Source organism: Solea senegalensis, unplaced genomic scaffold, assembly GCF_019176455.1.
Source record: "Solea senegalensis isolate Sse05_10M unplaced genomic scaffold, IFAPA_SoseM_1 scf7180000012943, whole genome shotgun sequence".
Taxonomy (NCBI): domain Eukaryota; kingdom Metazoa; phylum Chordata; class Actinopteri; order Pleuronectiformes; family Soleidae; genus Solea; species Solea senegalensis.
Genome location: NW_025320727.1, coordinates 105,155 through 132,767, shown reverse-complemented (window position 1 = coordinate 132,767; position 27,613 = coordinate 105,155). Strand labels below are relative to the sequence as shown.

At 40.6% G+C, this 27,613-nt stretch overlaps 1 protein-coding gene across 1 annotated transcript in view; it reads left to right on the top strand.

Moving 5' to 3' along the window:
* Positions 1 to 418: 418 nt before the first annotated feature.
* pdzd8 (PDZ domain containing 8) overlaps positions 419 to 27,613 on the top strand; it is a 39,070-nt gene continuing 11,875 nt past the window's right edge. Inside the window, exons 1-3 of the mRNA XM_044015153.1 lie at positions 419 to 1,495; positions 10,462 to 10,587; positions 15,788 to 15,890. Of these exons, the coding sequence (XP_043871088.1) occupies positions 585 to 1,495; positions 10,462 to 10,587; positions 15,788 to 15,890 (1,140 nt within the window). The 5' untranslated portion in view covers positions 419 to 584. The remainder of the gene's footprint in view (positions 1,496 to 10,461; positions 10,588 to 15,787; positions 15,891 to 27,613) is intronic.

Here is a 27,613-nt window from a genome sequence, read left to right as displayed (position 1 = left end):
CTTCTTTTTTTACTGTTGGTTTCTTATTATTATAATATTGCAAAATATATGGAGGGGAATCCTGGTTGTATTCTGTTTTTTCATTGATTACGATTAAATTAAAATCAATTGATGACATGAATAAATGAAAAAGACAACACTATTTTCTCTTTCCTCCAAGACGAGTAAGTAGTAAATAAAAGGGAGGGCAAAGGATTTTTTTCTTAATTCATTATAAATAGATTAAATAAAGATGTAAATAAAAAATATGGTACATTAAAAACAAATGTCCATCATCTAAAATACATTTATAAGGAGAAACAGTCGTATAGTACAGATACTCCTTGAATCCACTTTATTTTCCTCCGACACGCCTTGAACGCATCACCAGGAACGTCTTCCGGTTACGTCATCACGCACGCAGACGCACACAGACGCAGTTCGTTGGTCCAATCGGGTGAAGCGTGTGAGGCTCAGGAAAGAAGCCGATGATATGGCAGCTTCGGGGGTGACCAGGTGGAACTCGCTTTGTTCACGCGACCAAAACACGAACACGCTGTGAGTGAGCGACGGTGTCCGCGCTGCTGCTGCTGTTCCCGCTCGAAATGATTTACCTCATTCTCGTTTCCGTGTTCTCCGGAGCTGCCGTGACGTTGTTATTACAGTTCCTGCTCATTTACCGGAGGAGCCCGGAGCCTGTCGGCAGGACGGTGCAGTACGTCAAAGTAGTGCCTGAAAACACGCTGAAGGATTACTTTAACAGTCAGCATGTCGATGCTGGACAGCAGCAGCTACAGCTGGAGAGCGCAGCAGCAGCAGCAGCAAAGCCGCATGAGGCGGCCTCAGCGCGGCAGCAGCAGCAGCAGCAGGAGGCGGCGGCTGTCAGCGGCGGCAGCCCCAAACAAGCGCCGCCACCTCCTCCTCCTCCTTACAGCGACTCCAGTGATGCGACCAAACCCGAAACGTGCAATTTCCTCAACGCTATATTCCTCTTCCTGTTCAGAGAGCTGCGGGACACTCCTGTGGTCAGACACTGGCTCACCAAGAAGATAAAGGTGGAGTTTGAGGAGCTGCTGCAGACCAAGACCGCAGGTCGCCTCCTGGAGGGACTGAGCCTCCGGGACATTTCCTTGGGAAACTCTCTGCCCGTGTTCAAAAGCGCCACGCTGATGAAGCCGGTGCACGTGAACGAGGACGGCATGCCCGAGGAGCTCAACTTCGAAGTGGACATCGAGTACAATGGCGGCTTCCACCTCGCCATCGACGTGGAGCTGGTGTTCGGCAAGTCCGCTTACCTGTTCGTGAAGATGCGGCGCGTGGTGGGCAGACTAAGGCTGCAGTTCACGCGCATGCCCTTCTCCCACTGGTCCTTCTCCTTCCTGGACGACCCACTGGTGGACTTTGAGGTGAAGTCTCAGTTTGAAGGCAGACCGCTGCCACAGCTCACTTCCATTATAGTCAACCAGCTGAAGCGGGTCATCAAGAAGAAACACACCTTACCCAACTATAAGATCAGGTGAGTCAACAACAACAACAACAACAACACCTGAGCAGTCATGGTTAGAAATACAAACCATTTACTTCAAACTCATGCAGCCCTATGTTTAACTCTAGTCTTACGTACTCTTGAGTGATGAGGAAACATCCTCCTAAATCATCCTCTCATCCCTGCAGCAGTTAGGAAGAAGCCTTTGAATCAAGTGTGAATCAGTCACGCGATTCTGTGTATTTCAAGTGTGAGGAAACTGCCACTGGTATTGATTGATTGAGTGTTTTTTAGAGGCCATTAGAGCTGAATATACTGGTCAAACTCAAGGGTGGATGACTGATCCAGGCGGTCGTCTTTTAACTGGAAAGTTGTGGGTTAAATTCCTGATGTGTCCTTGGGCAAAAGTGTATGGGTACTGAAGCGTTACACATGAAAGTTGTGTGATAGAACAATGATCTTTGAGAGTAGAAAAGCTCTCTATAAAACTGTACTTTGTTTCACTGTTGGTCTGATACTTGTCGGTCTGATACTTGTCACAGTTATTATGAGAGACCGTTAAAAGGGTTGGACTCTTCGTTCCATACCAAAGCTGTTTGAACAGTTTCATCCTCATCATCTTTTACTTTCCAATTTCTTTAGTTTTATTCTTATACTAATAACACTAATAATAATTTTTTTAGGTATTTCCACATTTGTGTTCCCACTGGCCGTGTAGCACACACACCTGAGTCAGAACACTGTGGTACTGAGTCTAGTTAGCTACTGTCCAAACATGGAGTAACACTGTTACTGTGGTCTAATGGAATCAGCTGTTTGGAGGGGCCCCCTACTCAGTTTGGGGCTCTAGGTCATTGGATACTCCAACGAATGGTTATTTTCATCATGGATTCATCTGTCGATGATGGTGTTCTCAAATGTCTTGTTTTGTCCTCAAACCAAAGTGATTCGGTTTGAATGATTTCTTTGTTTTATGGAGCAAAGAAACCACAAAATATTCACATATCCACAAACACTGATTCATTGATTGTCAAAATAGTTAATATTAGTAAATATACTCCATGATTTAACACTAGCCTCAAGTACTCTTGAAGAACCTCTGCCAGAGTTAAATATGAGGAAAATGCTTCAGTGAAAGAGTGGACTCTTTCTCCTGAATCATTTCCTCATTTGACTCTGTATATTTCCAGGTTTCTGTGTAAACGTGTGAGGGAACAGTCACTGGTATTGTTTGGTGCTGAATGTACCCTGCCCGGGACACACCTGCTGTCCACGTTACACTGGCATTTTCATTTTACACGCCCTCAGAATATAGAAGTTTGAAAAGGCTGCTGTCTTTGAAACAATGACTCTTAGTTTCACCGCGTCACTGCAGAGCAGACAATCTTCTTCTTGTTGACATCAACACACGAGATCGAATGCTTAACAAATGTGAAGTTTAAGCCACAGCTGCACTAAATTAACAAAACATCATGTCAAATTAGAGTTATTTTCTAACTTGCCTGAACAGAAAAGTGCATTTTAGTGATTGATTGATTAGTGACTTCTCAGAGAAGAAGCTCAGTGACCCACTTCACATTTGGTGAATTCACTTTGTTATTTGACAAATAGAGCTGCAACTAACTAACATTATTTTCATAATCGATGAATCTGTCAATTATTTTCTCGATTAATCGTTTGGTCCTGGAAAATGATGATGTTCTCAAATGTCTTGTTTTGTCCACAAACAAAAATGATTCACTTTTAATGATTTCTTTGTTATCAGAGCAAAGAAATGAAGAAAATATTCACATTTAAGAAACTGAAATAATCAGAAATCTTTTTTTAATCATGGAAAAAGCAAAACTGATTATCAAAATAGTTGTCGATTAATTTAGTTATCGATTAATTGTTTCAGCTCTATTGACAAACAAATAACGTTCAGAAATAGCTATAAAATAAATGTCTTTTATTTAATAACATTTTTAGTTTACATTTTAGTTGTGTTGTAGTAGTAGTTATGTATGTTTAGGTTATTTATTTATTCACATTACTGTCATTATTATTATTATTATAATAATATTCCATGTGCTGATATATCTGGGGTACTTGGACTAATTACAGATCCAATTTAAATACAGTTTCCCTGTGTCCAACTGCAAAGGTTATTTAGTCTCTTCTGTAAATCAATTATACATTTTCTTCATTGCACAAAATAAATAAATATAAATAAATTGAGCAATATCATTTGATATCTATATATATCATGATTAGGGATGTCCCGATACAACTTTTTCACTTATGATACAATACCGATCCGATATGATATCAGCATGAATCATACATACTTTAATTACTTATTTTGTAGTGTACAATGTTAGAATAGGCTTGATCAAGTGATATTACTTAAACAGAAAACAATAGTATGAGAAAAAAACTGACCCATTTATTATTAACCAATGGTTACATCAATTTTAACCTTCAACATAAGAATATTGGATTTTTTGCCATGTTTCTTTCATACAGTCTCTGGTTAATTTCATCAGGAAAGTACCAAGTGCTCATGGGGGTGTTTTCAGAGCAGCCGTGTTTCACAGGTAACAGCGTGTCTTCAGAGAACACCCCCCTTGTTTTCACTATTTTGGATTAGCCCAACCCACACAGGGTGACTGACTCGTCCCGCAGGTAAACCTGGAGCCTGGGGACCGACCCCGCAGACGTACTTGGCTCTGTGTGTGGAGTTTCAGGACACATTTAAAACACACAAAGCTCTTGGTATGGCTGCTTTTTGGGATATAATTAAAAAACGGAGGCTGTTGAAAGTCGACAGGTGGCGCTGGTTTATGAAATAATGTTGTTTTAGCAGCTTGCCCCAGGATGTGCTAGCGTGGTGCTAACGGCTAGCTCACACTCGCTGTGTGGCTTCATAGCCTCTAATTTCAGAGGTTAATGGAAAATGTTTAACCTCTGAAATATCAGTAGCACACTCACACGGTCGGTCAGTGTGTGTGAGCGAGGATAAGGACCAGGCTCATGAATTATTAGCAGCTAACATAAGTGTCATGGCAGTTAAAGATGGTCAGTTTTTGGTTAGTTTAACCCTGGAGCATCTGAGGTCATCTGCGGTCGTCTGAGGTCATCTGAAGACCTCTGAGGACCTCTTGCCCAGGATGGCTGAAGATGACACAGGACATTCACATTCACTCTGAACTGAATTTTATTATTGAATATCTCTTTTTTTCTCTCAGAGTATTTATCTACATCCCACATACTCAATTGCCATGGAAATGGTCCTTTTTTGGCTTAATTGTCATGACAACTAAGCAAACCTCCTAAAGACCGTAAGATACAGATAAAAAGATCATAATATTGTGTTTATTTTAAACTCTGACAAATAAAATCCAAGAAGTATGTATACACCTGTTATAAACCATTATTAGAGTCATGTTACTCTTTAAATGGCTGTGGGTTCACTCAGTGTAAGAGGAAATTATAACATTAAGTAACTATGCAGACATGTTTTCCTCAGTGCAGTTTGATCGACAATAGTAAAGCTGTACAAATAATAATAAGAAAGGTTTCTTGAAGCTGCTCCTTTAATCTGAACACGCCACAGATCCTGCATTACTTACTCTGACGCTGCTGGAGTGAAGAATATTTGACAAATACAGATAAAGTGGTAGAAAATGGATGGAACAGCATTTTCCTTATTACACACTTCATAATTCTTGAAAACTAAATGTGGCTTGAGAAAGCAACAAGCAAATACTCTCCACATGTACTTTTTGTTGCATTTCGTAAACTTTTCATTTCCCCTTTTTGTGGTAAATGTGTTGTTTCAGCTTTATTATGGTCTGCTGGTCAACGTTTGCCAAACACTGGTGAACAAGCTCCCGACAAAAACCAAAAACAGCCTTTCACAGTTTGACTAATGGCCTCATGTCATGTAAGCTTTCTTTCTTTCTTTCTTTCTCTCGCTTTCGCTCTCTCTCTCTCTGCCTACCTACTTACACACCACCCACAGAACAGTTGAACACTATGATGTAATGATGAGGAGATTTTCAGTTTGAATGTGTTCACAGAAACTGAATATAGTCAAAGTGATATATTATTTGGTATTTGTACACAAACAACAACAACTAAATACTATGGGATGGGCATTTAGTATATAACCACTTTAAACATGCTAACCTCCAGTTAGAAAGACCCTGGGACGTTTTGGTCACTTCTGCAGAATCTACAGCATGTTTAGTTTAGAGGAGCAGCTTCAAGATGCTTTCAAGAAATCCTGTAAATTCCATCACCTCTGCAAACACACGTGTGAAGCCCACTAACTAAATGCTTGCTGCTGCTGCCTTGTGATTGTAGATGAACCATAAATTACTTCAAGTAGTTAACAGAGTAGAAATATTTGATTGTAGGTGGACATCAATCAATCAGTGGCCGACAGTCTGATGATGTGAGATGAGTTGATGTAATGACAAGAAGCCTGAGAGGATGAAAGCTGAACTGTGGGATTTGCTGAATGACACAGATGGTAGTTCTGTGGAGGGCTGGAACCTCAGCACACTGGAGGTAATCCCGGCATTAGAGTATCTTTACTTCATTCATCATTCCAGCTTCTTGTTTTCATTTTTTTCTACATCCTGATGTTGTTGGTACACCCAACGCTCGTCGTGCCCTTGCTCAGAAAAAACATTTTGACTGCAGAAGAAGTAGTCGCCATGGATAGTCATCTGAGCCTGGACCTGGCAGACCCCCTGACCCCCCTGCCCGACGGACCATTCAGCTGCTGTCTCTAGTGCAGGTGTCCACAGTCTGGCCAATGTCAAATCAGTGTTTCTCCAGTTTTTGACAAAACATGTCATGGAAAACACTATTGATTATTTGAATCTATTCATCTGTAGATAGATGTCTTGTGATCATATTTTATTGCATACAGTCAGTGGAAGTAGAGTAAAAAAAAATCACAGACCTACAAAAAGCCTGGAAAAAATGAGGTGAGGGGGGGTGCAAACTGTCACCACCATCTTGTATCTGGGCACCCACATCTCCGCAGACCACTCCTGGATTTACAACATCAAGACTCTGGTGAAGGAGTCCACAGTTGAGGACAGGAAGGCGGCTGGTTGGCTGCCCACCCTGGAACACACATCCACATCCTGCTGCCATCACAGGGGACCCTTTACACCCTGTCCACCCTCTGTTTGACCTGTTGTCTTCTGAAAGGCACTTCAGGTCAATCAAGTCCCACATCACCAGACTGACTAAAGGCCCTGGTATACTTCTGCACACATGCCATGCCGCGTGTCGCCATCCAATCCAAATCAGTTCATCAAGCTATGTGTGCGTAAGTCAATAAAGTAGCTTTTATTACACTACTGAGTGGTCAGGTAGTGCAACAATAAAATAGTGTGAAGGGAGAAGCTATCTTTTAGTGCTCACGGTTGTGCCGCGGTTTTCAATATTGACATTTTCATAATTGTGTTGATCTGGACAGAGTCATGTCTTTATTGTGCTCAGTACAAGTCCTGTACTGCGATGCAGGATAGGTGACAATGCACCACAATCAAATGGGGGAGTGCTGGTCATTGCATTTGCATTGTGCTGACAGAGCCATACATTTTGTAATAAGCGCAGGTCATTATGGGCTGGCCAGCACACATGCCTGTATTAGCACATACATTCTCTTTTAACCACACGGTTCCAACACCGTCCTTGTACTACTGGAGGGTCAGCCGTACAGGTGGCGGTACCTCCATCCATAGCATCGTTTCCTTGGCGACGACTCCTTCTGTTGTTGAAATGTCTGTTCTATTCTATTTAGATGATAAAAACATCATGCCAAACAACCCCTCTCACTGCAGTATAAATAGTAATCTTGGAGTTGGACACAGCATACTGCTTTAGACCATTTAAATAGTTAATCTGTGTTCCTGATGGTATGGCTGGAGGACGTGCATGCATGTGATTTTTTGTTTTGGTCTGACACTGGTGCTGGTGCTTAGTTTTGCAATTTGTGCCTCAAAGAAATAGAAAAGGGGATTTGTGATGAATGAGATGATAAAATGTAAAGTACAAAGTTTATATCTAAGGACAGTTAGAAATGAAATGTCCTGCTTCTGTTTCCACTGGTAAGCTTCTAGCATGTGACCTACAGTATATCTCTGAGTGTCTCCTTGTCTTCAAGAACTCTGTAAAGCCAAAGCAAAACTATTTTAGTTTCCTGCTGAGCTTATTATCCCCTTATTGATCAATATAACTTTTGTAAATCCTCGAGCCAGCAGCGAAGGCAAACCAGGATCTCTTGTGTAAAGAAAAATGGCCAATGATGACATGAACATTGAGTCTATAAAACAAGGGATACTAGTCATATGCTAGTCATGAGTCCTTTATTATCAGCAATGTATGGAGAAGTGGAAACCACACTTGAGTAGGGGATTGAGTCTGTTTTTTTGATTGTATCAGGGTTTTAGTCACACGAAAACAGCATTTTGGTAAAAATTAAACGCAGATTTTTGACAACGGTTCCAAAAGTGGGAAAATGTCAAAATGTTTTTTCACGTAGGCAATCAATTCACTACTCTGGGAAAACAGTGACATCATAATCCCGCCTCTTTTGTGCTGCCATTCACTGTCACATCTTTCTTCTTGTCGTCGTTGTATCCTCCTTGTGTTTGGTTGCTTTATGATAACTTTTATTTTCTTTACTTAGTCACCATTTTGCACCTAAGAGTACAACATTGTCCGATGTGATGACCAACAATCCATTTCCCCACTGAGCCCAGAGCCATTAACCCTCAGTGTTATCTCCACTTACACCTTACACTTGGTTTTAGTTTATCTTGATAGGAAGTCCTCCAGACCAAAAGGATGTTGAGGTCACCACCTTTCCTGCTGTTGCAACTCAATAACCTGACCTGCACATGAAATAACTCTGAACATGCAGGAAGCCATTTTTATTGATTTGACTTTAATGTTGTTTATATTCTGACAGCTGTCATTGATCTCTCTGTATCTTTATCAGAACCCTACAACACTTCATCCAACAAAGAAGCAGCCCTGTCTGTGCATGAGCCTGTATTTCATTTCCAAATGTGTTGGAGGCTTCAGCTGAAGGCTGCTGGCAACAATAACTTTCTCGTTTATTAAACAATGATTTTTGACATTTTTTGACACAAAATTTTGTTGTCAACCTGTTCAATTACAACTCCGCATCTGACAGACCACAGTTCAATAACTGCAGTACCCTACTGGATGTACTGGGGGCAGTAGGCCCATTTCTCCCATTGTGACATCAATAAAGAAGAATGAGTGGAAAAAAAGGTCACATGCATGTTATTCTGCTTATTACATGGATTAAAAATGACGGACCAGTAAATGTAACACAATCAACTATTCAACCAAGTCATGTTAACTAATGTGCTTTGAATGACCTGATTAACTAAATTCAAAAGAAATAATCATGACTAATCAGAAACGATAAGATTCTTTGATTACCAAAATCATGTTAGCTGCACCCCCACCAGCATATGGAACTCAAACCTCTCTCTAAAGATGGCATACCATCGTGACCGCAGTCAGGCCTTCGACCAGGCCTTGGATCTGGATTGGCGACTCTCCGGTCACAAGCCCAATTCCCTTCCACTTGGCCAGGGGCTTCCAAGCACAAAATTGTGGATTCTTTTGTGGACCCAAAAGAAATCTCCTGTCACCCATCTGTGGGTCCTGACCCAGTGTTTGGGAATCGCTGCACTAAACAATGGCTTACAGAACAACAGCATCACTTCAGCAAATCTCGCTAGGTCTGTCATGACAAACCGTACCTCAAGTCTGACTACCATCAAGCTTTAAAATGATACAGTGGTGTTGTTATTATTGTTGATCAGATGATGAATAACACACAGTGATGTAGACGCTCTCTCACTGAGCTGCACAGTTTGGACACAGGTACTTGTGTGAGGCTGAAAGTAGCATCAGTTCCATCAGGACAGAGGAAGACTTGCCCGAAACAATTCCACTTATTTAGAGCAACAGGAGCCTCGGGCCAACAATGGTAACATCAGCTTAAAATAGCGAAACATGGGTGTGTTACATCACAATCACACTGGCTCACAGAGCAACACACCCAACAGTAGAAGCTTTTATAATTTGGCCGGACTTCGACTTACATTCCTCACATGTGTCAGATCAGATCTTGTAAAGCTGGTGTACAGGTTTTTCCAAACCTCAGTGACTCTTAGTTTGCCACAGTTACATGTTGTGTGTTTTCTGTCACAGCTGTGCACAGGCTTCAGGAACAATCACCTTCATTAAGGTCTGGAACTTGGTCGGTGCTGATGTTTGGCTCAAATAACCTGTTTGTGGCAGAGTTCCTTCTTTTATTTTCTCGTTTATATGTTTGGTTCAGAAACTGTCCCGAACCTAAAACCTCCAAAGTGAATCATGTTTTCATGATTTTTTTGTTACATACTGAAAATAATAGCTTTAATCATGTGTCAGCCAGCATCAACATTTGTGGAGATATGAGCACGGATCAGTGCGACAATGCTGTGAAACTCCCGCTGATCACATGACGTGAACAGAGGAGGCTGTCACATCCTGAGCTCAAGAACAGGCCTCATGCAGCCTCAAACCAGGTCTTAACAGGGTCATTGTCAGTATGGACTGCTGGGTTAGACCAGGTCCTCATGCATCCTCAAACCAGGTCTTAACAGGGTCATTGTCAGCATGGACTGCTGGGTTAGACCAGGTCCTCATGCATCCTCAAACCAGGTCTTAACAGGGTCATTGTCAGCATGGACTGCTGGGTTAGACCATGGCCTCATGCATCCTCAAACCAGGTCTTAACAGGGTCATTGTCAGCATGGACTGCTGGGTTTTAGCCACTTACCAAAAGACTCACCTTTTGAAAGATTATAGTTGCTGCTCAAGTACAAACAATGTGTTGATGTTTCCTCTCTCTCTCTGTCTGTCTCTCTCTCACTCTCTCTGTCCCTCTCTCTCTCTCTCTCCAGATATAAGCCCTTCTTCCCGTTCCAAGTGCAGCCACCCCTGGGCTCGTCGTGTGACGTGGACCTGTCGGTGCAGGAGAGCAGGCTGGTGGAGGGCCAACTCAGAGTCACACTCATTGAATGTAGCAGGTGAAACATTGACAATCCTTTAATACAAGGCTTTTGAAATGTTGTTTTGTCTAGGGATGTCCTGATCTGATATCAGCAAAAAAAACGAGTATGGGATTATATCGGACTGCTTCTAAAATCTCCGATACAACAGTCGATTCTGCTCCAGCTCTTCTATCCAGCAGCGTCCGTTGTGATCACGTGGGCTCTGCGTGTTGTATATGTATGAAATACATACATATTTCAGTGGTTAAACATTTTTCTTTAACCTCTGAAATCAGAGGCTACGAAGCTGCACAGCGAGTGTGAGCTAGCCGTTAGCACCACGCATCCTGAGGCGAGCTGCTAAAACAACATTATCGGGAAAATAATCGACAGATTAATCGATTATGAAAATAATGGTTAGTTGCAGCTCTACTCTGCTGGACAACTTGTTAAAGACTTTAAAATGTTATTTTTAACTTGAACTGGTTTGAATGATCCTCTTCAAATATACTGTACAATTACTCATATTAAATCGTGTATTCATGTAAAAACCTCTGGGAAAATGTTTTATGTGAACATGAATCTCGGGGTAGATTGACCCACATTTTATATAATCTGTGACAATCTCCTTCATAAACAAGCAAAATTGGTGTGGAAATTGAAATGTTTCTGAAAGAATCGATATGGAATTCTTTGTTTAAATGGATTCAAAGTGGAAAGCAAAGAAAGAAAACGGTAATAAATCCTTTAAAGTTGTTGTGTTTAGGTTTGCACATGTATTTGAGGCTCCTCACTGTTACTGTGCTTCAAGAAGAAGAATTAAATTATGGGCCCCTGGTCATGCCGACGCCCATCTCACTTCTTCTAGAAGCAGCTGCAAACTTTCTCCAGAGCTTATGAACAACAAACAGATGATTATTAAGAGAGAGGCAGGACATGAGAATAACTGGACATCTGAGGTGAACAGACACAGGAGTTACTTCTGAGACGAACCTCTTATTAACCGTCTATCTTCTTATGCATACTGTATACACTTAAATGTATTTTATTTTATTTGATGCTATCAATATGTATCTATCTTTGATTATTCTAATTCTTAAAGTATATTACCTTTCTTGTTTTTCATTTTTATGAAATTTATATTCCTATTTCATTTGATTTTTCTCTGGGAACCCCCTGGGACCTCTTCATAGAACCCTCGGGGTCCCTAGACCTGTTATTTATAAACATTGTTCAAATGACTACAATAGTTTCTGTCCTATGGACTGATAGATATCAGGGACAGTGGAGTGAGATGAGCCTCTCACTGTTCAGTTAGGATTTAGTGGAGGAGGTGTATGATGGTGTGTGAGAGGGTCCAGACCCCTGCTGTCTGCAGTGCTGCTCACCTCAAGTCATAAACAGCTGTCTTTGAAACAATCACATGACAAACAACTCTAACGACTCTACCTTGACTAAGACGACGACGACAAAAAAAACAACTTATACATCGCACTTATGACTAGCACTTCATAGTTTGGTCTACTTGAAGCTCATACTTACTTCTAGCGCTTATTTGTACCCAAATGTTTAAATGCACTTATTGTAAGTCGCTTTGGATAAAAGCGTCTGCTAAATGACATGTAATGTAATCAAACACATTTTATCTAGCGCAATACAATTTGTATTCATTATAAGAACACAAACTCTACCTTGACCACATCATGGTGTTGGAATATTCCTTACAACCTGAAAAAAAAAGAGGAAAAAATAATCTTGCAGCTAACAGTTATTATTGTTTTCTCAGTTAGTTGTTTGGTCTACATCATGTCAGAGACTGTTGAAAAATGTTGCTTAGTGTTTCTCGAACCTTGAAATTGTGATGTTCATAAATGTCTCATTTTGTCCATAAACCTAAATAATACACTTTTTATGATTTCTTTGTTATGTGAAGAAAAGAAACCAAAACAAAAATATTCACATAATACATATATGTATATATATGTTATGTATATGTACATACAGTGGGTACGGAAAGTATTCAGACCCCTTTAAATTTTTCACTCTTTGTTTCATTGCAGCCATTTTCTAAAATCAAAAAAGTTCATTTTATTTCTCATTAATGTACACTCAGCACCACATCTTGACAGAAAAAAACAGAAATGTAGAAATTTTTGCAAATTTATTAAAAAAGAAAAACTGAAATATCACATGGTCATAAGTATTCAGAGCCTTTGCTGTGACACTCATATTTAACTCACATGCTGTCTGTCCATTTCTTCTGATTGTCCTTGAGATGGTTCTGCTCCTTCATTGGAGTCCAGCTGTGTTTAATTAAACTGATTGGACTTGATTAGGAAAGGTACACACCTGTCTATATAAGACCTTACAGCTCGCAGTGCATGTCAGAAAAAATGAGAATCATGAGGTCGAAGGAACTACACAAGGAGCTCAGAGACAGAATTGTGGCAAGACACAGATCAGGCCAAGGTTACAAAAGAATTTCTGCAGCACTCAAGGTTCCTAAGAGCACAGTGGCCTCCATAATCCTTAAATGGAAGACGTTTGGGACGACCAGAACTCTTCCTAGACCTGGCCGTCCAGCCAAACTGAGCAATCGTGGGAGAAGAGCCTTGGTGAGAGAGGTAAAGAAGAACCCAAAGATCACAGTGGCTGAGTTCCAGAGATGCAGTAGGGAGATGGGAGAAAGTTCCACAAAGTCAACTATCACTGCAGCCCTCCACCAGTCAGGGCTTTATGGCAGAGTGGCCCCACAGAAGCCTTTCCTCAGTGTAAGACATATGAAAGCCCGCATAGAGTTTGCCAAAAAACACATGAAGGACTCCCAGACTATGAGAAATAAGATTCTCTGGTCTGATGAGACCAAGATTGAACTTTTTGGCGTTAATTCTAAGCGGTATGTGTGGAGAAAACCAGGCACTGCTCATCACCTGCCCAATACAATCCCAACAGTGAAACATGGTGGTGGCAGCATCATGCTATGGGGGTGTTTTTCAGCTGCAGGGACAGGACGACTGGTTGCAATTGAAGGAAAGATGAATGTGGCCAAGTACAGAGATATCCTGGAAGAAAACCTCTTCCAGAGTGCTCAGGACCTCAGACTGGGCCGAAGGTTCACCTTCCAACAAGACAATGACCCTAAGCACACAGCTAAAATAACGAAGGCGTGGCTTCAGAACAACTCTGTGACCATTCTTGACTGGCCCAGCCAGAGCCCTGACCTAAACCCAATTGAGCATCTCTGGAGAGACCTGAAAATGTCTGTCCACCAACGTTCACCATCCAACCTGACAGAACTGGAGAGGATCTGCAAGGAAGAATGGCAGAGGATCCTCAAATCCAGGTGTGAAAAACTTGTTGCATCATTCCCAAGAAGACTCATGGCTGTACTAGCTCAAAAGGAGCTTCTACTCAATACTGAGCAAAGGCTCTGAATACTTATGACCATGTGCTATTTCACTTTTTCTTTTTTAATAAATTTTTTTTCTGTCAAGATGTGGTGCTGAGTGTACATGAGAAATAAAATGAACTTTTTTGATTTTAGCTAATGGCTGCAATGAAACAAAGAGTGAAAATTTTAAAGGGGTCTGAATACTTTCCGTACCCACTGTATATATGTGTGGGTGTGTGTGTGTATATATGTATGTATGCGTATATATATACATATATACACACACACACACACACACACACACACACACACATACAGTGGGTACGGAAAGTATTCAGACCCCTTTAAATTTTTCACTCTTTGTTTCATTGCAGCCATATGTGTGTATATGTATATATATATATATACATATGTGTATACATATATATACAATCCTAGTACTAATTGATTTGAATCACATATATACACACATATATGTGATTCAAATCAATTAGTACTAGGATTGTCCCAACAGAGAGGGCCCCTCCCTCGTTGCCATGGAGACTAGTGGTGTGTTTTGGTCCTTGCTGCTTTGATGTGTACAGAGACCACAAGACGATCAGATCAGGCTCAGCCATGAATAATTCATTTCCTGCCCATTATAATCATAGACTCGTCTTTCTCTTTGTCCTCTTTACTTTCATTTCACATCATACTGAAAAAGTGGGTGATGTGGTGTTAGTGTCATTCATTCGTTCATTCATCTGATTCTGCTCACGTCTGAGTATTTTCCCTTTTTATTTATTTGATGGTCGTTTTTATGAGTTTAATTTACCTTCAGACAAAATCTGTCAGTTATTCTGCTTGATCTGAAGTCAGAGACATTTGAACTCATTTGTTTTACTTATCATTTTGTCTCGTTTTTATTCTGCTGTTTATTTCTGTTGTGCTGTTCTCCTTCATTTCATGCAGTTTTGCCCGTTTTATTTTTATTTTGCCGGTTTTTTTTAAAATAAAAGTCATCTAATGCGTTGATGACCTCAGGACAGCAGGGGGCAGTTGGAAAATGGTGACTGGTCATGTTTGTGAGTCAAGGGTTCAAAGGTTTGATCTGATTGTGTCATCATCATCATCATCGTCATGTATCTGGCAAACTATAAATATTTAATGTGAATGACTTGAAAATGCTGTCATTTGAAAAAGTACCACAAGGAGGAGCCAGCACACCATGACTCATAGTGAGCTCATTGATAGAATCACTGTTAAGTGTTCAATGACAAATTTCAAGTGAGTTTAATGTGTTTTAGAACCATTTAAAGAATTCAACGAAAAGTGCTTCACACAGGGCTGTAACCGTTCATTGATTGTTAATCGATTACTAAATTAATTGTCAACTAATTTTATAATCGACTATTCTGTGTTTTTTAATAATTAATTATTTAATTGTATAATTTTTTATATATATATATATATATAATTATATAACAATAACAATAATTAGGCTGGTTGGGTTTCTTTGCTGAATCAGTTTGGTTTATGGACAAAAACACGACATTTGACAAACACTGATCAGTATTTTATCAACCAAACAAGTACTTTATTCATTAAGGAAATAATTGACGGATACATTGATTATGAAAATATTAAAACATCCTCACTCGGATGCATTCACACACCTTTAGAAATAAAGACGAGACCAAGTAGTTAAAAGACTGTGATCAATGATACAAAAGTAAAGAAATAAACATAATGTAGACATAAAATAAATGCAAAAATCATTAAATATATAAAAAAATAGATGAAACAATCCATAAATGAGCATTATAATAGTAACACGTGTGATTGTGATGTTTTGTTGTTGTGCAGATTGTTCATCCTCGGCTCCTACGACAGAGAAACTTGTGTTCACTGCACGCTGGAGCTGAGCAGCCACCAGTGGAAGGAGAAGACGCGCTCCTCCATCAAAAAGGTCAGACAACCTCTCTGTCTCTCTTCATCCATCCATCCATGGATCCAGTCGTGCATGTCACGTGTGTTTTTTAAAGAAATAAAATCACTTTCTTCGATTTTTCAACTTAAATGTGAATATCTGAATATCTATCTTTGCTTCATAAAACAAAGAAATCATTTTGTGTTTGTTTTGGTTTTGAATGATTTTCTGACATTTTGACCCAAACGATGACTCGATTAATGGTGAGAATAAGTGTCAGATTATTGGATTATGAAAATAATGGTTAGTTGCAGCGTGTTTACGGCGGGAACTGTCTGTATGGGAATATGTGTACAGTGAATGTGAGGAGAGGTTTCAACATCGCACAAGCTTCATGACAAAGAGACGACGAGATTTAGATTTCCTGTTTGCACTAAACATTTATATACAAAAGTCACAACTAAAGTTATTTAGTTAAGATATCAGTTTCACCTGCTTACATTTTATTTAGTTTGTTCACAAATAAGTTTGATACCTGTTTATTTTGGATGTTGTCTAAGTTGCTGCTGGTGCACAATGATTTCTTTTAATAAGGAACATGTCAGTCCATTTATATGAATGTGTTTATTTGTTACATTTTGTTTTCGAAACGTAACAAAGTAACGTTAAAGTGGAGCCTCTTCCACGTGGTGAGGTTCAGGACTGAAACAGTAGGAGTGGTTTCTAAACAATGATGAAGACAATGATCTATACATTACATCACAATATCTGTCCAACTTAAGAAAATGATTCTAAACACAGACAACGAGAACTGTTTACATTTATAAAATATCAATATTATATTGACCTCTGATGTTACTCAATATTAACTGGCTCTGATGTTTTCAATAAAAGGCCACTAAAATGAATGGTCCCTTACCTTGAATAAAATGTGAACAAAACTCATTATTATTATTATTGTTATTATTATTATTATTATTATTGTTGTTGTATTATATATTTTTTTAATTAGTGTTATCATTATCATTATTATTATTATTATTATCGTTATCATTATCATTATTATCGTTATTATTATCAGTATTATTGTTGTTATTATTATTATTATCATTAACATTATTATTGTTATTATTATTATTATCATTATTATTATTATTGTTATTATTATTATTATTATTATTATTATTATTATTATTATTATTTTATTATTATTATGAGGACCACAAATGGCGGGGGCTGAAACAGCTCCTGGCACAGATTCCTGTGAGGAACCTATAAAACAGACGCAAAGTTGAGTTCCACAGAATTTCCCCAAACTTGGTGAAAAGATGTTATCGACCAAGACGAACAAAAAAGTTGACCGTAACCATGGCCTCAACTCAACAGGAAGTCGGCCATTTTGAATGTTGTCGTCCATTTTGAATTTTGGTGTCCATTTTGGTGATTTACACCCTACGTGAATGAGTGAGACACATCAAGGACGTGTTGTCAAACGTGAGTTCAGTTAACTGCTGCACTCCCTGACTCTGTCCTGACTGCATACAGTCGTAGTTCTTCTTCTTCTTATTATTGTTGTTTTTAGACGTTTTAATGCAGAAATGTCACATATCGTTATCTTAATCAGATGAATACTTTTAAATGATGCATTATGTTATTGCATCTGTTTAATTATTCACATGATAAAACAAAATGGACATAAATGTTAACAATGAGAAATCCATCCCATCTCTGACCTTTGGTTCATGTTAATATTATAACTTCAATTTGGATCATTTTGCAGACCAGGGAATCCAATCACACACCATTACTGTCACATCTCACACTCATATTACAACAATGCTGCTCATGTGTTCATCAGTGTTAAATCTAAAGTCAAATTAGATTTAATTGGCATTTACTGTGATAATGTGAAAAAGGGTGGATACAGCCACAGACTGCATGGAATCAGATTAAATATGCATTTAAATGTAGATGGAAGCTGCTGCAACACCCACAGCTGCAGCGAGAAGTGGATTAAAATAGATGTGTGGATTAGTCGTGCCACTTAAACTTCACAAATATATTTGTTTTAATCACAGAAATGAAACTTTGTCTGCAGCTGCTCACATGAAGCTCGAAGCTTATTCTCCTCTGTCTTGCACAGATTTCCCCGTCGCTGACATTTTGAGCGGCAAAGACATTCTTCAGGCCGTCGGCAAAACCTTCTCTAATCGCTGCAATTTAAAGATATTACAGTGATCACATCAGGCTTGTTTGGAAGTGACTAATGTGCGTTTTTAGAGTGAAATGTCAGCTCTAATCACTGGCTCTCACTCTGACAGAGCCTCACCATCCTTTACGTGTATATACACACACACACACACACTCTCACACACAGACACAAACACACCGACAGACAGACGCATACACACACACACACACACACACAAATCTGAATGACATTTGCACAGTCTCACAGAATCCTGTTCAACACTCACTGTTTAATGACTGGACGAGCAGAGTCCTCCACCAGCAGGGGGCAGTGAAATATCACGTCTCAGTGACCTTTGTCCTCCAGGGTTATGTTCTGTGATGTGACACACAGACAGACAGACAGACACACACACACACACACGCAGACACACACACACAGACAGACAGACACAAACACACACGCACAGACAGACAGACATACACAAGCACACAAACACACACAGACACAAACACACACAAACACACACACAGACAGACACAAACACGCACACACACACCGACAGAAAGACACATACAGACGCAGACACACACAGACACGTGATTGCAGCATTAGTCTGTGTGTCTGCGTGTGTGTGTGTGCCCACGCTTTGGGTGCGTGTGTGTAAGCGTATATGTATATATACATATATGTGTACACATACATATATATGTATATATATATATATATATATATATATATATACATATATATGTATACACACACACATATTGTTTGAGTGTCCACATTCAGTGCTGGTATGGAATTACGTATAAAAGAAAAAGTAAAAATAAAATGTAAAAGACATATAAATATAAATACAAATACAATACTATAACCTACTATGCGATACAGTAAGAATGAAATGGATGAATGAATGTAAGAGAATATTGCACATTATTATATTGCACTGTCGTGTACTGAATTATTGCACATGTTTATTTAGCAGCATTTAGTAGAGATATTTACATTTAGTAAATTTACTAAATGTATTATATATACATATTTATATTCATATATATGTATATATATACATATATGTGTATATATACACATATGTATATGTATGTATATGTATGTATATATGTATGAGCTTTGACTGCTCTGAGTTTGTGAGGTTAATGTAATTATATTTGTGTATCCCAATTAGACAATCAACTGGATAATTAGAAGGTTTGTGTCCAGGTTTGTCCTGGACACAAGCAAGGAGGGCTTCAAGGAAAAAAGGTTGGAAAGCACTGCTTTAAAGAACCTTTTTTTGAGTGTTTCGAGATCCCTGAAAGCTATTTGTTTAAAACAGGCCCCAGAGTTTGAAAATCTCCAAACTTGTTTTCCTCTTCCTGTGTTTGGAGTATGTTTGCTTTGTTGAGCTTCATCCTCAGTCCGTCTCTGTGATGAGAGTGAGTTCGTTATTAGTTATTCACATGTCGCTGTGTGTCTGTACAGGTATGGCGTATGATTGACAGGGCTATCGTGTTGAGCAAGACATTTTCTATGTTTGTGGAAAACATTGAAAGTGATAAAGGAAAAGCTGGTTTTACTCATCATATATTCAGTAGATATTTGTTTGTGAGGCAGAATGCTCCTCCTTAAAGGTGAGACATGAATGTGTGAGCAGTGGACTCTCAGTGGAGCCATAAAGCTCATAAAAGCACAGAAGTGCAGATTGTCGGTGGCATTTGAGTGTGATTTATCAGACTTGTGCAGTGTGCATGTTCTCAGCAGGACCGTCGTCAGGATTAAAGGCTGTACCATCTGCTGAAGGTCATTTACCGTCTCCCCTGATGACTGTGAGATAGAAGTTTCCTTTATGGACACGGACACTCTCGTGCATGTGAATGGTCGAATGTGAGCTGCGTCCCTCATCAGGAAGTTTGTGTTAAGTGTGGATCAGTTGATATCAGCTGTGAATGGACCTGAGACACACTCACAGCCTTGTTGTTTGCAGTGTCAACCACCTTATTAACTGCTGTGACTTCACCTCTGTGCTTCTCATTGCTTTATCACAGAGGTGTGCAACATATATATATCATCTACGATTGTATCTTAGTTGTTGTTTTAAGCCTCATGGGACAGGCTGATGTAGCTGCTCCATCAGGAGATGATGCTGCAGCTTTATTGCTGAATTCAACAGTCACTTCGATTTGTGTCCATTGAATCGTTCAGAAATATTGTGTTTCATTGTTTGAACGTACGCTTGTTCTTGTTCCTGATTTGTTCTTTACGCCGTGGTTTTTTGTTTGTGGGCGGGCCTTAGGAAGCTGCCTGCTGATTGGCTGGAGTTTTGACAGCTCAATGGTCGCTGTCCGTCTGGAACTCGTTAGATACTTACAATTATTAACAAGTGAGGGAGCGCAAACAACAGTGAAATTGATAGTTTTCATTAATTTTTCACTTCTTAAAAAGTGTTGTTTGAAAATATTGACACAAATCTAATTCCATACTACCACAGCCACCACCCAAGAGAACACTCATGTGTTCACCACATGGTGATGGATGATGCAGTTTAGGGGGAGACAAGCTTGGCATGTTGAATTTGTATGGCGCTGATTCATAACATAAGTGATCTGAAGGCTGTAGAGTGGGCGGGGCTATGGTGTGTGAGGCAGTACATGTCACTCTGTCAGGCGTGTTTGCACATCTGTCCTGTCAATTCCATCATCTGCCCTGAGTGCTGATGCTCACTGACAGCTTGACTCTTTAGTCAAGCTGTCAGTGGGTGTGTGTGTGTGTGTGTGTGTGTGTGTGCGTGCGTGCATGTCTGTGTGTGCATGTGTGTTTGTGTCTCTGTGTGTGTGTGCGTGTCTGTCTGTGTGTGTGTGTGTGTGCGCATGTCTGTGTGCATTTTTGTTTGTGTCTCTGTGTGTGTGCGCAAATGAGTGTGTGATTAAATGAAGATTTCTGATTTTTGTGAATATTTTTCTTCATTTCTTTGCTCCATAAAAACAAAGAAGTCATTTAAAGTGAGTCATTTAGGTTTGAGAACATCATCATTTCATGGACCAAACCATTACTCCCATTTTTTATTTTTAGTGGTGAAAATAATCCACAGATGAATTGATTCTGCTGCAGCTCTGGTGTTGTCATTCACCATTATCTGTACATGGAGGTTAATTCACTGAAATGAAGGTTGTGTTCCAGGCACACGTGGTCTGACGCTCAAAGTTGGCTTGTAAATAGGTTGCCTAGCGACCATGGTCTCTTTTAAATTGCCACGTGGTGTTACGTGGTGATGGTTACACTCAGTTTTTTCCAGCTTTTTTGAGCCTCCTGAAGAACGAGGGCTGGGCGATATACCGGGAGTAAGAGTTACGTCGGTGTATTTTTGAAAGAGATATGTAGTTGAGACAATATCGTCATATCAGTATATTATTTTTATGTTGCCTTGTGAACGCTATTTAATAATGCTGACCACTTTTCTCTGAGCCTACAAGCTTAGTTCAGCTGCTCAGCCACGCCCCTTACATGAACGTACTACATAGTGTTGTCCCGCCCACCCATCACAACAGACATTTGAATGAAAACATGTCTGACATGTCTGCAGGTGAAGAGTGAGAGAAAGAATAACGGAGCTGATATTTTCCTAAATAAAATGTGTACTTTTACTCCGAGACATTTTTCTTAACCATCTTCGTAACAGCTGTTAGCCACTCAGCTGTTAGCCGCAGATTTCGGCTCCATGTGGACTTAAAACACACCAGCGGCTCGTTGTTTACTGTGTCTTCGGCCAAGTTTTTGTTCAAGAACACAAGCATGTGCACGTGTTTGACTCTGTTCTCCCTAACCCTTTATGATGTTTATTTGAACAGGCAACGTAAGAACTGGAAAGACTAAATGCAATTCACAAAGACACATGAAAATCTCACAAGCCCCGCCCCCCAACATTTCAATGCTCTATTTTTTTGTCAAGGTGAGTCTGTGTTGATTGTCTCACACACACACATATAACACTCATCATGGAATCATGAAGAGCCACATGTCTGTCTTCTGTCCTTGTTTTATATTAACGTTAATTCCCATTGAAGGTACAGTTATTTTCTGTTACCACCAGGAGGCGCTGCTCAAAATTTTTGCATAGACGTCTTTAGCCATGGTCCATCATCAACCCTAGCAAATTTGGTTGGCATGGGACCTTCTATCGCAAAGTTATAAGAGTTGTGTTGCCTGTGACATTAAAAAAACCTTTGATCAGTTTAGATCCTCAACTTGTCCACAGTGACCTCACCAAGTTTGAAGGTGTTCCCATGAAAGCTCTAGGACAAGTTCTTTCACATACCATTGGTGCAAAATCATGGTCGCACACACACACACACACTCACACGCACACACACAGATGTGCCTTCCAAGCTGTCAGAAAACAAACGTACCTCTGTAATGTCGTGCTGATGTCCTGACATCACATTAGCACGACCTGGACTCCAGACTGTGACCAAAACATGGCAGCGGTCTGAGCCAGTCCTGAACCTGTGTAGTTCCTCCCTTAGTCTATGGTTTGCTGCTGTATGGCGACCTTGTGCTGCTCAGGTCTGATAAACTGAAGCTTTTCTTCTATGAAACGTGCGAGCGGAGACGTTTCTCAGGTCATGTCCGCTCACCTGCAGGACGTCTTCGGGCGTGAGATTTTTCTCTTTTGCACTGTGAGGGCTTCTCTGTGGGCGTGTCTCACTCTGAGTGAAAGTTTACAGACAGACCGTAAATACCTCACTACATTTTATATGGTTAGAAATTGTAATTAACGTGAAGTGCTTTCAAGCATATTATGGTGTGCTTCAACACACTGGTGAGTTTGTCTGTGGCGACGTTCATGTTCAGGCCACACCCTCTCCCTGTCTGCAGGAAACACAGCTGTAGCTTCTTTGGAGCATGTTGCCACAAAGTCCTGGACAAATTCTTGTCTTGACTTCTGAGCTTTAGAAGCTCCACTCTGAGTTTAGGAGTTACCTTTGAATGAGTTTGTCTCAGACAGCAGCTTAAACACTGTTGACCCACACACATACATGGGCTTTCCCCTCGACTGCTCAGTCAAATATGGCCAAATTCACAACATTCCATGTTTAACAGTTTATTCAACATTGTTTCCATTGGTTTGACTTGTAAAGCAGTTGATGGTATGTTCTCCTCACTACATGACTGACCACACACACTCACCAGTGATTAGTGAACTCATTCTTATTACACACCAGTACTACACACTCAAGCTGAGTGGATTAGGTGACTTGCTCAGGGGAACTCCAGCCCTGGACCCGTCCTGGGATGTGGACCACACCTCTGGTTACAAGCCCAATTCCTTACTCTTGTTCACAGACCGCCCATAAAAACTATTGCAAGGAAATTCCTAAAGCCAGTTCTACCACAAACCTGCTCCTAACTGGACAACCAAGCCATGAAGTGTCCTCACAGCCGTGGACACACACACGTATGCAGCAGCAGCAGCAGCAGAACCCCCCCCAGGACCAGTCAAAACCTGGTCCTGAAAATGTTGGTGTACATACCAGCAAAGGTCTGGCACACACACACGTGGTGTTGCTGGAAGCACAGAGATAAGCCACACTGCTTCTGTCATGGAAACTTAGTATTAAGTCATCAGTTGTGTGTGTGTGTGGCTTTGAACCACTTTAAAAACATTTGTTTCTAAATACATACCAAATTCCAAAAGTGATGATGTAAACAAAGCATTGATCCTGTGTGTAGCTCTTTACAATCAAACAGAAGACGCTACAACAGCAGTGAACACAGAATCAAATGATCACCTTTGTCATTTCCTCTCACGCATACATTGACTGAGACGCAGCGACACATTCATCATCTCTTTCAGCCTCGCTGTGTCAATTAAACGGCTGCTTGTAATTCCGCCTGACGACGGCCAGCTGACTGCAGATTAAAGTCATGAGAGGTTTCTGCTACAAGCGGTTTGTTTCTAATCGCTTCTTCCACTGATCAATTCAATCAATACACAGGAAGCCATGTGCATGACGGACAGAGCCATGGACACATTACACACTTCTGCCTGTTTCATTTCAAATTTCACTTCCTATGAGCCTGGCTCTGTCATTAGAGAAGACACTCACGCACACACTCACACAATCACACACTCACACACTCAAACACTCACACACTCACACTCAAACACTCACACACGCACTCACACATTCATACACTCAAGCACTCACGCACTCACACACTCATGCACTCACGCACTCAAACACTCACGCACTCACACACGCACGCACTCAGACACTCATGCACTCACACACTCAAACACTCACAAACTCAAAACATGTAAGCGTTGCAATCTTTGGTTAAGTTCTAATATGACAGAGTTGCAATATTTCCAAAGTTGTCGTGTTATTTTCCAGCAAAGCCTGCGACAAGATGAGTAACATGGAGTATTACTTACGTCACAGATAAGGATCTATTCCTGTGATGGTCGTGAGTGTACAGCTGTCACTGGTGGCATCAAAGATATTTTAGACTTTCATTAAGATTGTGGATTCTCAGAAGTTTTATGGTCTGGCAGTAGAGCTGAAACGATTAATTGATTAATCGATTATTAATCGATTACTAAATTAATCGACAACTATTTTGATAATCGATAATCAGTTTGAAGTTTTTTAATGATTAAAACAAGATTTCTGATGGCTTAAGCTTCTTAAATGTGAGTATTTTCTTCAACTCTTTGCTCTGGGTAACAAAGAAATCATTAAAAGTGAATCATTTTGGTTTGTGGACAAAACAATACATTTGAGAACATCATCATTTCCAGGTTTGATGAACACAGATACACAGATGAACACTTTAGACCAAACGATTAATCGAGAAAATAATCGACAGATTAATCGATTATGGAAATAATCGGTAGTTGCAGCTCTATCTGGCATATTGATTGAGTCAGTACCTCATACAAGCACAAACATGATATATTCTATTTTATTAGACTCCCCTTGTAAACCTAAGTAATTATTAATTCCATATTTTCTTCATTTAAAATGTAGTCTCTGTTTATGTTAAACTGTTACAGTTTACACAAAACAAATGTGCCATATTTTCAGTTCGACCATTTATTAGACTTTGACTTTACGTTTGATGGTGTTCTTCAGTGACGTCATGTTGTCTTCTGAGACGATGCAGACTTTAAAATGATGAAATTACTGTGAATGTTCTTTCCTTCCATCTATGATAGATCTGACAGCTGACATGTCTGCTTTTCCTCTGCTTTGTCACTTATTTACACTGATGCTAACCATGGCTAACATGTTATTATATAGAATGTACTGTGCATTCAGCAGCAGCAGTGACAGCAGTAAACAGCAGCAGCAGCAGGGTTAATGAAATCAAGCCCTTATTTTCTGCTTTCTTTTTCTCAGACTCAGTAGTTGAAGGAGCAGCAGAGCTGTAGTCTGTTGTTGTGAGAGTGGAAATAAGTGAGAAAGCAGCAGAATGTGAAGTCAGTGACAAGTAAATGTGAAACGGTCAAGTGGTCAAATCAGGTTTAATTACAGAATGACACTTTGTGTATGTGTGTGCGTGCGTGTGTGGTGTTCAAAGGAGAGGGTAAACTGAAATGCCAGCTTGATAACAGGGGAGACGGTGTGTGTGCTTCTGAAGCAGTGGTAGATGATGCAACAGTCATGACAGATCATTGTTCTTCAATGGCACGAGAACTAAAGTGCTACAAAAAATAAAAAAAGGAACTTGTGGGCGGACGAACAAACCACCGCTGCAATCGCCTCGAGTGCAAATGAGGCAGAACACCTTTTTGTTTGTCCTCGTCTCCATAACGACTGCTTTGTTGTGGATGTTTTTGAAACCTGCCTTGCTCCTATGATGAAAACAGAACAGCTTGAAAATGCAGATTGAGCGGCAACACCGCGTACAAGTAGAAAGCTGAACACTGTTACTGTGCTGATGATCGATGTATGAAGAGAAACGACCACAATATCATGGCAGAACCAACAGAAGGGAGTTGAACTCTGCATCAGCATGGTCTGCTTCTGTGCTTCAGATTAACAAAGACATTATCAGATGAAGAATTCTGGTCTGAGAACCAGAATCATTGAGGTGAGGTTTGAACAACACTGGTCCACAATTTATGGACCAAACTATTACTCAGCGAATGGAGAAAACAATTGACAGATGAGTCGTTTGTTACCATGCAGATTTCATACTGAACCTGTTCAATAACAACCTGCTTAATGTGAAACTACATAAACACCCGAGCAGTCACTGGCCATGCGCACTGCCCCCCCCATCACTACTGGGGCTGCTAATTGAATGTGGCAGGAAATTGTGGAGCGCTTGCCTCGCAGCGACGTGTACCCTATAACCATACACAAATCCATCTGACATGTGGGATTAGATTAAATTACCAAGCAGTGCAGTGACAAGGAAAAGGATTTGCCCACAACCCTCACCTCTCATCTCATGCACTCCCGCTCAGACTTTGCTGCAGAGCAGATGGATGTTCAGCCGAGCAATAGGAGATGCTGCACCATCCAAACCATTACGGTGGTTCAGTGCGCCCTGCAGCGGCCTCCTCTGCCCTGCAGCGGCCTTCTCCGCCCTGCAGGCATCTGTCCACATACATGTAACCTCCCGCTGACTTCTCCAGTGGAGACTCAAATGTGCATGTATACTCGTTTGTCTGCTTCTGTGGTGAGATCTAAGAAAATCAAGCAAACACAGACCCTCTGTTTGCTTTAGGGACTGTCCTCCCATTACATTACATGTCATTTAGCAGGCGCTTTCATCCAAAGCGACTTGCATTTAAACATTTGGGTTCAAACAAGAGCTAGAAGTAAGTGCTTCAAGTAAGCCGTCATCTTAGTTGAGGTAGAGTCGAAAGAAATTTTAGTTTTTAGTCGGCGCCGGAAGATGTGGAGGCTTTCTGCTGTCCAGATGTGGATGGGGAGCTCGTTCCACCATTTGGGATCTAGGACAGCGAACGGTCTTGAGTTCTGTGAATGCCTCTGTGATCCTCTCAGTGAGTGGGCAGCAAGCCGGTTTGCTGATGCATAGTGGAGTGGGCGGGCTGGGGTGTAGATTTTGATCATGTCCTGGATGTAGGCTGGACTGGATCCGTTTGTAGCATGGAACGCAAGCACTAGAGTCTTGAAGCGGATGCGAGCAGCTACAGGAAGCCAGTGAAGGGAGCGGAGGAGCGGTGTAGTATGGGAGAATTTTGGTAAGTTGAAGACCAGTCGAGCTGCTGCATTCTGGATGAGTTGCAGAGGTCGTACGGCACACGCAGTGAGACCAGCCAGGAGGGAGTTGTAGTAATCCAAGCGTGAAATGACAAGAGCCTGGACCAGAACCTGTGCCGCCTTCTGGGTTAGAAGGGGCCGTATCCTTCGGATGTTGTGCAACATGTATCTGCAAGATGGAGCTGCTGCAGCAATGTTGGCAGTGAGGGAGAGATGGTCATCAAGTGTCACACCCAGGTTCCTTGCGGTATGAGAATGAGCTACCACAGAGATGTGGAGGTTGATGGTCAGATCTGTGGTGGGAGAAAAAGAAACTCAGTCTTGTCCAGATT